General features: G+C 41.0%; 1 protein-coding gene across 3 annotated transcripts in view; it reads left to right on the plus strand.

Moving 5' to 3' along the window:
- ZNF831 (zinc finger protein 831) overlaps nucleotides 1–10,080 on the plus strand; it is a 109,441-nt gene extending 99,361 nt beyond the window's left edge. For all 3 annotated transcript variants that reach the window (XM_012467556.2, XM_012467558.2, XM_012467557.2), the window contains exons 5-6: nucleotides 5,730–5,890; nucleotides 6,633–10,080. In XM_012467556.2, coding sequence (XP_012322979.2) covers nucleotides 5,730–5,890; nucleotides 6,633–7,478 — 1,007 coding nt within the window. In that variant the 3' untranslated portion in view covers nucleotides 7,479–10,080. The remainder of the gene's footprint in view (nucleotides 1–5,729; nucleotides 5,891–6,632) is intronic.
- Nucleotides 10,081–11,911: the final 1,831 nt, after the last annotated feature.

Genomic DNA, 11,911 nt, shown 5'->3' on the forward strand with positions numbered 1-11,911 from the left:
CAGGGATGCTTCTAAACAATTTAATCACAGATCAATTAATAGTCTAGGAAATTAATCCTATATTCTTGTTTATATTTGCAGCTTATTTAGAAGGTCTATTTTGTAGACTCATTTTTAGCCCTTTTTTAAAAATAATAATTCAGTCTTTGGAATCCAAATTCATGGAGTTTTGGTGTATTGGGACAAACCAAAAGAAATAAATTACTTACGTTTTTAGTTAATGATATTTGAGTAATGTATTTACAGCGTTTTAATAATGCCTAGACATTGGGCAGCTGGAAGGAGGTTTGGCATTAAAGATGTCTGCAGTTATATTTTAAGTTTCATCGTGTTGTTTCTTTATTTCATTTTCTTTCTAATTATTTTAGTTTCTTATAGCCTTTTCAAGATGGCCACATTTAAAATTGCTGTAACATTTTAAGCAGCCTCTTCCTCTAAATGCAGTCGGGCAATTATTTCTGAGGGAAATTATTAAAAAGGCAGCCTTTAATCAGGGAAAGAACAGAGCGGCGCAGAGAACTGTGATGAGAGATGGTCTCTCTAATAAGAGTCACATAATTGTATAAGAGCGATTGGATTTCCAAAGATTGCATTAAGACAGTGAAATTTGTAATTTCTGAAGATGTAGGAGGTGATTCATATAGTGATGCTGAAGCCAAAACAGAATCACATTCTTCTGTGATTTAAAATTTGGCTAGGGAACTACTTACTTTTTGAAAAGGGTCATTCATTTAAAAGCAACTTAGTGTCCTTCTTCAATAATCCAAATTGGTTTAACACACTTCAGTGACATTATTTGGGCATTTTTCACAATTATTAAAGCTAACTCACTTTTCTCTGTAGACTGTAGGGTCAAAAACAAATTAGATCAGTGAATTTTCTTCCTTTGCTTTCATAGATGAGTCAGAAGTTACTGGTCAAATGTGCATATGACCTTTCTGCTTAAGCTTAAAAACCAAAACAACCTGTTGGGAAGACATTTGGCCAATCTGATTATTTTCTCTACACTAATTGGTTTTACTTCTTCATTGGATTGAATGAATTGCCTGGTTGTTTTGTCACTGTGGGGCAGAGCTTAATTCACTTAGAGCGGGCATGATGGGGTGAAGGAAATGCACATCATCACCATTAATTTGTGGTAATTTTTCATGGGTGAGAATGAAACATATCTTGAATCCATCCTTTTTTCCCCTTTCTACTTCCAGTGCCCTAGTCAAGCCATCTCATCTGGCCCCTGGGTTATTCTAGTAAGCTTATAACAGTTTTTCCCACTTCTACTCACCTCTCTCCCCGGTTTGGCTTTAAAATTTAAACTTCTTACATGGTCACTTGTACTCTATGAGGTCTGAGTCCCTGTTGACTTCCCCACTGTCATCTTGCCCGTTGCCGCTTCATTCACGACCCTCCTTCCACACTGGCCTCCCATGGGTCCCTTACTCCTCCAAGCTGCTTTCCCCTTTAAGGTCTCTGTATTGCTCCTTCTAGAACATCCTTTGTCGACTTGTTCTTTCTCACCCTGAAGGTCTCATTTCTGATGTTGCCTTTCAGAGAGGTCCTCCTTGATTACACAAAACGGTCGTCCCTGGTATAAGGACGGAATAAGCCCCCTTGTTAATTTCTTTTCTACTCCCTGCTTATCATGACTCTGTAGCATGCTCCCCTCCATTTCTCATTAGTCTCTGGAATAACCTCCTGCTAATCGTTGCTACCTGTAGTACTCTCATGTTCAATCTCACTAATATCCCCATCCTCGATTTATTTCCTTTGTGACCCCCATCACAATACGCATCTGCTTCCTTGTCTTTGCTTCTCTTTCTTCATTATGGTAGAAGTTCTTGAGGGCCAGCGCCACCGTTGCTTTGTTCTCAGATTCTTCAGGGCGGAGCAAGGTAACATTGAAGGGGCCCAGGATGTGGTTGTTGAACAAGTGAATGGAATACCAGAAGCCTGGTTCTGTGCTGTTAGATTACCTGAGTACATGGGAGGGTCAAGGAAAGGTTGTGTGGAAGAAAAAGGCATTGCTTTCTTTCCCAAACCATGCACTTCTCTATGGATTTTCAAAGTTGATTTGCTCAGGATTAGCACACTCAGTAATCTAGTAACCTACCCCTTGAGATATAAGAAATAAGACTGTTCTTTTGGTTTAAGATGATAGAACACATTTATTTACCTCACTTTTCTTTCTCTAACAACCCACAAGAGGTTAGTAATTAAAGGTATTTGTAATGTACAAGCTCACAAGGACAAACGACATGGAGAAGAAATGATGCCACTGGTTTGAAAGCTGGAGTGTAGAGTCTAAGTGGGAACTGATGTAACAGACCCCAAGGATTGGAATTTTGATTTAACAGTGGAAAGACTCCCCACAACTCAGACATTCATGGTACCAGGTGTGGCTGAAAACAAGATTGAATGAAAGACTAAGAAGCAATCAGACTTCAAATCCCGCCCCACTTCTACTTCTCCGAGCTTAGTAACTTCCCTCACCCTTGCAGAAGACTAAGGGCTCAGTCTCTGGACAGCATACAAAATGCAGGGGGATACTTGGCATAATTAGTTCAGCAGGGGAGTGAGGGGACTAGATTGAAAATGAGGTTTGAGCAAATGTGAATACTGCATATGAGCCCCCAGAATCTCTTCTCTAATTTTGACTCCAGAATGCCAGCAGCCTGGCTTCTATTTCCCAGTCAGGAGACTGGAGGACTCTTCTTGTAGAAGCTGACCAGTACACATGGAGATCTGCAGATAACTACTCTGGGGTTTCCACTTAAACAGGGGAACCACATAACCCAACAATAGAGCCCATGCTTGATAGATTGCACTTGTGAAAAACACCAAGCCAGCCTTTGCATGCCCATTTCCTAAACATAAGCAGCTAAGATTGCTGTATTTCTCAGGAAAGCCACTAACCTAAAGACAGAAATAAAAACAAGAAAATGGAAACAAAGAAACTTGGAAGAGGGACTATGTAGCTGAGGTGAACTTCAACAACAAACCATTATTAACATGACTAGGGGTAAAGAGAAGATGTTACAGCCATGAAGTAAGAACAGGATGCTATAATAAAAGAACATGGGAAAGGACTCTTAGAAATTAAAAGCATAATAGCAGAAATAGAAACTCATGAATTGGAATATAAAGTTGAGGAAATTTCCCCAAAAGTGAAACAAAAAAAGACCAAGAAATAGAAAATCAGAGTGAAAAGATAAGAAAAATAGAAGATTACACCAGGAGATCCAATAACCCAATAAGGGCAGTTCTAGAAAGAGAGAAAAGACAAAACAGAAGAGAAAAAAATCAAAGAAGTAACAGATGAGTTCAAGAGTTCTATTGTACAATATGGTAACTATAGTTAATAACAATGCTTTGTGTTCTTAAAAATTACTGAGAGTATATTTTAAGTGTTCTTGCCACAAAAAAGATAAGCATATGGGCTAATAGATATGTTATTAATCCTACATTGTATATATATTTCAAAACAGTGCATTGTACATGAGGAAGAAAAAGGAAATAAAGAAAAACAGAACCATGTTTTTCTAAAACCTGAAGACATGATTCAGGTTGAAAGAATCGATTGAGTGCCCAGACAATGAATGAAGATAGACCCAGACTGTGGTGACACCAGAAATAAAGAAGAGCCTCAGGGAATCCAGAGAGGGAAAAACAAAAAGATTTCATCCGAAGGATCGTGAATCATAAATCACATTGTCTCCAGACTTCTCAACAACTAGGACACTATAGAGCCATGTTTGCAACCCCAAAGGGAAATGATTTCCAATTCAGAATGTCATACCCAGCCAAGCTGCCAATTACATCCAAAGAGTTGTACTTCATGTACCCTTTCTCATGAAACAACTAGAAGTTTTGTGTTAGGAAAGCAGGAGATTAAACCAAGAAAAAAGAAGTTGTAGAGGTTCAGGAACCAGTAAGGAGGTGAAGAGAACCAGGAAAGAAAGAGGTGGAGAGAATCAGCACGGTGGGGATGAATGTAGACCCGGGAGCACAGCCATGCCATAGAGAGCAGTGGTCTACTTGGAGCAAGTCAGAAAGTTTCAAGGAAACATTCTCGGGAAATGAAATGAAACCTCAGATAATTGGAGAAGTGGTTGGAAAATGATTTTAGATATTTAAGTCTGGCTGGGCTCAGTGGCTCATGCCTGTAATCCTAGCACTTTGGGAGGCCGAGGCAGGTGGATCAGCTGAGGTCAGGAGTTCAAGACCAGTCTGACCAACATGGAGAAACCCTGTCTCTACTAAAAATACAAAAAAATTAGCTGGGTGTGGTGGTGTGTGCCTGTAATCCCAGCTACTCGGGAGGCTGAGGCAGGAGAATCTCTTGAACCTGGGAGGTGGAGGTTGCAGTGAGCTGAGATCACGCCATTGCACTCCAGACTGGGCAACAAGAGTGAAACTCCATCTCAAAAAAAAAAAAAAAAAAAAAAAAAAAAAAAAAAGGAAAAAAAAACCACCACCAACAAAGAAAACAAAACAAAAGAAGTCCATAGAAAACTCAGTGAAATTTTTAGAAAAGCAAAATCATTATTAATTCCAGGGAAAGCAATTTTGGCAAGAAAAGCAACATAATCGTAGTATATTACATGATTCAGTGCTAAAGGTATTCTCCTAAACACAATAATATCAACATGGAATATTCTCCTGAACAGAAGCAGGCCATCAGAGTTAGAGAACTGTTGAGAGGATAGAGGGGTAAAAAGTGTGCTTGTGTCTGGGGTCATGAAGTTTGAAGAGGAGGGGAGCTAGAAGAAGAGGGAAACCTTCCTCTCTCCCCACGAGAAGTCACAGCTACTAATTCCACAAGATGTAGTTCTATAACCATGTTATTAGACTTTTAGGAGATAAAAATCAAAAGACTCCCAAATGGGGAAAGATGGATAGTTTGGCAGGGGTTGCTGTTTTTTTAATATGTAGATAGGCTTGACTTTTCAACTGCACGTGTGTACCTTTCATCCCAAAGCAAATTTAAAAGTGGGTCTAGTGCTTCTTCTCTAGTGACACGGTCCTTTTGGATGTTTCTCCGATCTCATATCATGATGGAACCTACCCTCCCTGAAATTCTGTGGTCCTTGTGACTTGTATGCCAGATCATTAGTGCAGGTGAAGGATAAGGGAAAGGCAGGTATGAGAAACCCAAGTCATTAGTGCGGGTAAAGGATGAGGGAAAGGCAGGTATGAGAAATGCTGTTTTGTGGACGTTGTCAGGGCCCTTCTTTCCTTCCACAATCACAGTAACTACCGCAACAAAACAACAGCATCACAAAAGCCAACCTCATCCCCTGCTGTCCAGCACTCCAGTGCGGATTAGGACACGGTTTATTCCTGGGTTCCCACCGTACATCGAGTGAAATGTCTGTTTTGGCTACTTGGTAGTATGGCCAGAGAATTCAAGCTGATCTAAATGTACCTAAACAGACATGACCAGGAAGACAACTCTGATGAGAAGCAACATGAAATATAGATGTATTTTATAATATGTATCATTCAGGAATTTTTCTACTTAGGGAATTGGTTTTGCCATTTCCTTCCTTCATAATATATTTTACTTGACCCAGTGTGAATTGGTTGGAGATACACTGAGTTCTTGCCCACACCCTGTGAGATGAGGATTAATGAGCTCGGCGGTGGTCATGAAGTCAAACAACCTCCCAGGAAATTACTCTTTGCTAATTTTATAATTCCAGATGTACGTAAATGTGCCTGTCCTGTTTCAGGTCTAAATTTGCTAGAGGAACCATCTTGTGCCACCTCAGAATCACCTCCTTGTTGTAGGAAGGAAGAGAAGAAGGAAGCTGACTGCAGACAAACCTCAGGAACCCTCTCTGTTGGTACAAGTTCAAGGACTGTCAGGGAAATGGACAAACAAACTGTGAAGGTGGGCGTGATGGTTTTGACCTGCCTCTCCCCATTCCTGGTCTAGATTTATAGCTCCGCTTGTTCTTGTTACTCTTGCTCAGTGTGGCAGAACTTGTGCGGATCACCTCATGAAGATTTGCAGCACAGAAAGCCCATAAGGCAAATACCTCAGAACATTCTTTGTCAAATGACTGAGCAACTTTGGTAGTGAAAACATTGGGATGGTTTCTTTAAAAAACCCAAGTATCTTATAAATGCACACCTGCATAGAGAGATGGCTGACAGACGGCACAGCAGCAACTCCCCAGGCAGATTGTGGGGCTGCGTGTTGAAAACCACTAAAATACATATCCAGACCACACTTGGAAAACCACTCATCTGTAAAAAAAAAAAAAAAAAAAAACCCTTCAATACATAGTCCTATAAAATAGTACATCATGAGCTTCATGAGCAGTGATAACTTAAAAAAGGAAGCTGAGAACTGGTTGGATAATTGAGTGGTTTTGTTTTTCACAAAGCCAGATAAAAGCACATAGAATCTCAGCAACCTATTTTGTATCAGTCAGAGCTTTATTCAAGTTAATGCACCAATTAGTTATTAATGGAAACTTATTGAGGGCATCATATTGAAGTTCACGCTTGGTAAAGAATCATTAAGACCTCAAGACCTGTTTTCATTGAGAACCATGTTCTGATCACATTTTTCTTTGTACCTATTAACCTTTTTTCCCCCCATTTTTTTCCTTTGCACTTTGTTGCAGGATATTTCTCCATCTGCTGTTGAGCATGGTGATTGTACTCCTCACAGCACTGCTGCCACATCAGGATTATCTCTGCAATCTGACACCTGCTTGGCAGTGGTTAATGATACGCCTCTACCTCCTGGCAGAGGTCTTGACCTTGGGTTGCTGGAGACTCAGCTGCTTCCCTCCCAGGATCCAGTCTCAACAGATCCCACACCATGCATTTTCTCAGATGCTCAAGGGCCTTCTTCCTTTGGGTCCAAAGGAACTTTTCCCCGCCATGACGTTCCTACCTCTGTGGCTGCCATTTGTGTTTCTCTGACAGCGAGAACAGATCACATAACCCAGGGAATTCACAGTGCTGAACCACAAGACCACAGCCAGACTGCAGGGAGGAGTCAGACACCAAGCTCCCCAGACAGCAAAGCCACAGAAGAGGGCAGAGCACAGACCCTCTTGCCAGAGAGACCTTCATCTGGACAAAGAATTTCAGATTTGGTTCCACTGGGGTCAACTGAAAAAACTCATCTTGAACTACCAGCTTCAGGACCAAGTTCAACTAGTTCACACCAAGAGGAAGGGAGACAGAAGACATTCTTTCCTCCCAGAGGCCAGTACAGGTGTGGGGAAACAACTCTCCCCTGCCCCCCTTTAGGAAGTGACGGTGGGAAATGTCAGGTATCTGAATTAATCACTCAGAAGGGTTCTGTGGTTCCTTCTAACCCAGGGCAGCCCATAGGAATTCCTGAAGCCCCTTCTAAATCCCTCAAGAAGAGGAGTCTGGAAGGAATGAGAAAACAAACTCGAGTGGAGTTCACTGACACCAGCAGCGACGATGAAGACCGATTGGTGATAGAAATATGAAGCTTCCAGAGAAAGATGGTGTCTTTGGCCAAAGACTGTTGTTGACGTTTCACAAGTAAATGTTGTCGGGTTGGCAGAAGAACTAAACTCTATCTCTGAAACACCTACAGATTAGGAGAGCCATTTTGAGTTCTTTGCAAGCCAACTCCAACTGACTCCAGACCCCCAGCTCGGCCACAGCCTTCCCTCGCTCCCCTTGGGTGTGCTCTGCTCATGTTCACGTGGTGCCAGGCAGGGAAGACATGGCAGGAAGCAAACTCTGCAGATGGCCAACGTGCACAGTGACTGAGCCTTGACTTCCAGTCTCATCTTCTGCACGTGTCCCCCACTGCCTCTCTGCAATCAATTGGCACTAACCAAGAAAGCCACGGTCAACACATTTCTCCACAAGTGGACCCCACAGAGTCGAGGCAACTGACTTTCTCTGTTAGTAAATTGAGGGTTTGCTTCCCAGGTGGAGAGCATGCTTGGGATAACTGGAGAAGCTTGACAAAGAGACAGGGGTGTGAATTGGGCAGGAAGATACTTCTGTTCATTTTGGAGACAAAATTCAGATACATTAAAAAACTGAAGCTTGTTCAGGGTAATTCACATCCTTAGTGGAGTTGTAAATATACTTCAAAATGCCTATGATCCAGTGAAATGCTGATTGCTTTTAAATTTTGCACAAATGGTCAATGCTTATTGTCAGATGACGCAAGCACCTGCTCTTGTGCCTGGTAACTTTCCTGTGGAGACCTCTGAGACCGCTGGATTTTCTAGCTCTTGCAAAGGAACATTGTGTTAAAAGTTAATAGAACTGTCTCTCTGTAATGAGTCATTTTTTTTTGAGAGGGAAAAAGTCACTTATTTTCCTCTGATTCTTTTTGTCATATTGTACTCTGAGGAATTTCAATTAGAGGGTTACATTTTAGTAATCTGTACAGCTTAAACTGATGCCTGCTCATCGTGACGAGAACCTTTTAGATTTCCTCCAGAAGCTTCAAGGATACAAAACTAATTGGAGTTTTGACGCTGTTTTACATCTCAGTAATTTTATTTTCGGGGCTTGGTGTTACTTTGCTGTCAAATTAAATCAGCCTCTGTATTGTGCAAGTCAGAACTCTACAGATAAAATTCCCCAGTATTCCAAGCCAGTGCGCCCCTGTGCAGAAGAAAATAGCAGATCTACGTCAGCCAGCCCAGTGAGCAAAGCCTCAGATCCACTGCCTTCCTCTCCCCCTCCTTTCATGGGAGAGGAGAAACTTGAAGAGGTTTACATTGCTGCATTTCAACAAAATTTTATACTTGCTTTTGGTATGATTTTGTACAATTTCAAATTTATAGCTGAGTTCTTTTAACTTTGATGTAATGATGTTCATATGACATCTTGTACTTCAAAGACACGGCAGCAATGCAGAGCATCTTACACATATGAATACACTTTAGTCAGTCTGTGCCTGTGACTAAGTATGGTCAAATTTCAAGTATCTTCATGTGAATTTTCCAATTTTGGTGTTATTCATAGAAAACTTCAATGCCAGACCAGCTTCCCTGGTTACTTAGCATATGTTTGTGGCCATTTCATATGCACTCATAAATATCCAAGGATTTCAGGCCCAGCCAAGAAAAACATAAGGGAGGTAAAAAGGATGTTGGACATTCACTTAGTGTACTTTTTAAACCCAACAAAAGCGATGTGGTAATTATCTCCGCTTTCGAATGATCCATGCCACTGTAATAAGAGAGGCAGTGTAGGCAAATGGTTTGAGCCTTGGAAGGAGACTGAAGTCCTGACTTTAGCTGGGAAATCTTGGTTAAGAGTCTCTCTGTACCTCAGGTTTCCCTAAGTGAGAATAAGACAGTTGGACAAGATGAATTGAATGTGTCTCCAAGTTCCCATGTTTCTGAGAGTGGTTGAGAGACAAGCTGCTCTCTCCTTAAAATGTGTGGACTCAATGGCTTGAAGACATTCCTCATGGGGAACCATTGCCACGGGGATCTTGCATGCAAGAAGTTTGGGTGGGGACAGAGACGAACTGAAACACAAGCACCTTCCACCAATTACTGCAGTGAAGAACCTGAGCCTGAAGAAGCTCCATCTAATCTTTTCCCCAGAATTCAGATTTTAGGGTGCAATCATCCAGCCTATACATGTGGCTCATAGTTCAAGAATTAAAAGCAAAACCAGAATACTCCAGTATGAATGGAGAAAACCTATCTGTAGGCTGAACTGGCTCCTTTGTCTTAGGAGGCACTGGTCAGGGGGGAAAAACAAGCTGTCTTCCAGATCCCTCCTTCCTGGGTGACTACTGTGGCATCAATGGGATCACTGGACGTAAAGCAGCAAGTCATAGCTCCAAATAGCACCAACTTGAGGATAACGGTGGAAGCTCTGTCCTTCTAGGAGCCACTGTTGCTGGCTGTCCCATCCCAACCTAGGGCAAATATGGCAGAAAGTTGATTTCCTCTCCAACTCCCTGTGTCTCTTACAAAGGTAGAGTAGGTTGCCAGGTAGTGGCTGGCAATGTTTACAAGTGTACCTTACTTTATATCAATATGAATTTGTGGAAAAGTTATATTTCAATGGATTTTTAAAAATAAAAAATGCATTTTGAATGACCCTAAGGGAGTTCGCTCTTGAAAAGCATCCTAAGGTAAAGTTTTTTTTAATGAAACTTTTTATAAGGCAATGAACAATCTCTGAGTTTTTAAATCTTAATTTTCTTATGGGCTTTCTTAAAGTGAAATGCAATTATAAGAATACATTTTAAGGGTAACATCAACAACCTAGAACCCAGCTTGGGTTACTGAAAATAAAATGTCAGTATTATCAATTAATAACTACCCCAGTTTTATACTCTGCAAGTGTATACTGCATGGTGGTTAAGGAAAAACAAATTTATTTAAGAACAAAGCAAACCAGAGTTTAAATATCAGGATTTCCTTCTTTCCCCAGTGCTGTTAATTTTATTATATCCTTAGGGAGGGGTCTTAACCAACTGGTGCCTTAGTTTCTTTCACAGAGAATAGTTCCAGGGATGCTGGCATCAACTAAGGCAAAGGGCACTGATTTTTTTTGCCATTCTCAGAAGTGACATTTCCCCATAACGTTCAAGACTCAGCAGGTTCCTCTTTCCAGCTGTACCTACACCCAGCTAGATCTTGTCGTGAAAGATATATGGAGGGAAGAGGCTTCAATCCTCCCTCCTTGACAGCCTACACTGTTAAGTGACTCAAAGTCATGTGATTTTTGGTGGACAACTAGAATCCTCTTTCTTGTAAAACATGTTGAAAAACAGCCCGTCTCTCCTGTTAGGCTTAACCCTTGAGATTTGAGGCAAAGCTAATAACCCCTTTGGTTCACATCTCATAGTAACCAGGAGAACCTATGCTTCATTTGCCAAGTGATTTAAAAAAAAGATGGAGGGGGGTGTCTCTGAATGTAATCAAAACACTGCCAATAGTATGGCGGGTAATGTAGGGCAAGTCAGACTTTTTCTTCCTCAAATCACTCTTGTAAAGCTGAGATCGGAAGGGTAACCTTGCAGAAGCGTGTTATGACCACAGTCCTTGGCATGAAAGATAAACGATTTGCTGTCTCATGCCAAAAAGTATTTCCTTGCATTTACATTCATTACTTAGAATGATCACATAATTCATTTTTTTCCCCAGCACAGAAATTTGCATTTTGCACAGAATTTGCCTGGTGCAGCAGGTTGTTATAGTTATGGAAACTGTCATCATTATCGGAATGTGCTGCTGCTCAACTCCCCAGACATAATTTAATATGGTGAGGAGAAAATGGCCTGCCCGGCTCTATGGGTGATCATATTTCCACTGCTGCAGCAAACCAGGCTTGCGTATTTTTCTTCAGTTGTTATTCCGATAGTTCATGAAGGGAGACACTTTGGCTTTTGAAACACTACATTTCTCAATACTTAAGCACAATTTCTTGTCCTTATTTTTCAGAACCCATTAAATGTAAGGGTCAGGACCTAGAAACTCTTATGTGCTAGATTTCTACCCTGTATGATTCTTTTCATCATCCATGCTTTGTACTTAGGTAGGAATATATATACATAATTTGGTCTGAAGAAGTATGGGAACATTTGAGCACATTACTTCACCACTGGAAGAATAGGAGCCAGGTGAAAATATCAGCCTCTGCCACTTGGAGCGCTAGAGGATGATGGAATGTCTTAGGTGGGCGGTCAGCTATTGAGGATTTACTACTCAATTGGTTGTTCACAATCAGGGAAGTGATTGGTTTCTTGGTTGCTGAAATTTCTTTATATGGTTAAATTATTTTGTTTTGATAAAAATAAAACTTAAAATGCAAGTGTCTCGTGATTTTTCAACATTTTAACCAAAACCATGCAAATCATATCCTATATGAATTGGACATCTGATTATTCCCAGTCATTGACCAAACAGTTCATCTGCTATACTGG

This window comes from Aotus nancymaae, unplaced genomic scaffold (assembly GCF_030222135.1).
Source record: "Aotus nancymaae isolate 86718 unplaced genomic scaffold, 86718_ANA_hifiasm-v0.15.2.pri h1tg000029l, whole genome shotgun sequence".
Lineage (NCBI taxonomy): Eukaryota > Metazoa > Chordata > Mammalia > Primates > Aotidae > Aotus > Aotus nancymaae.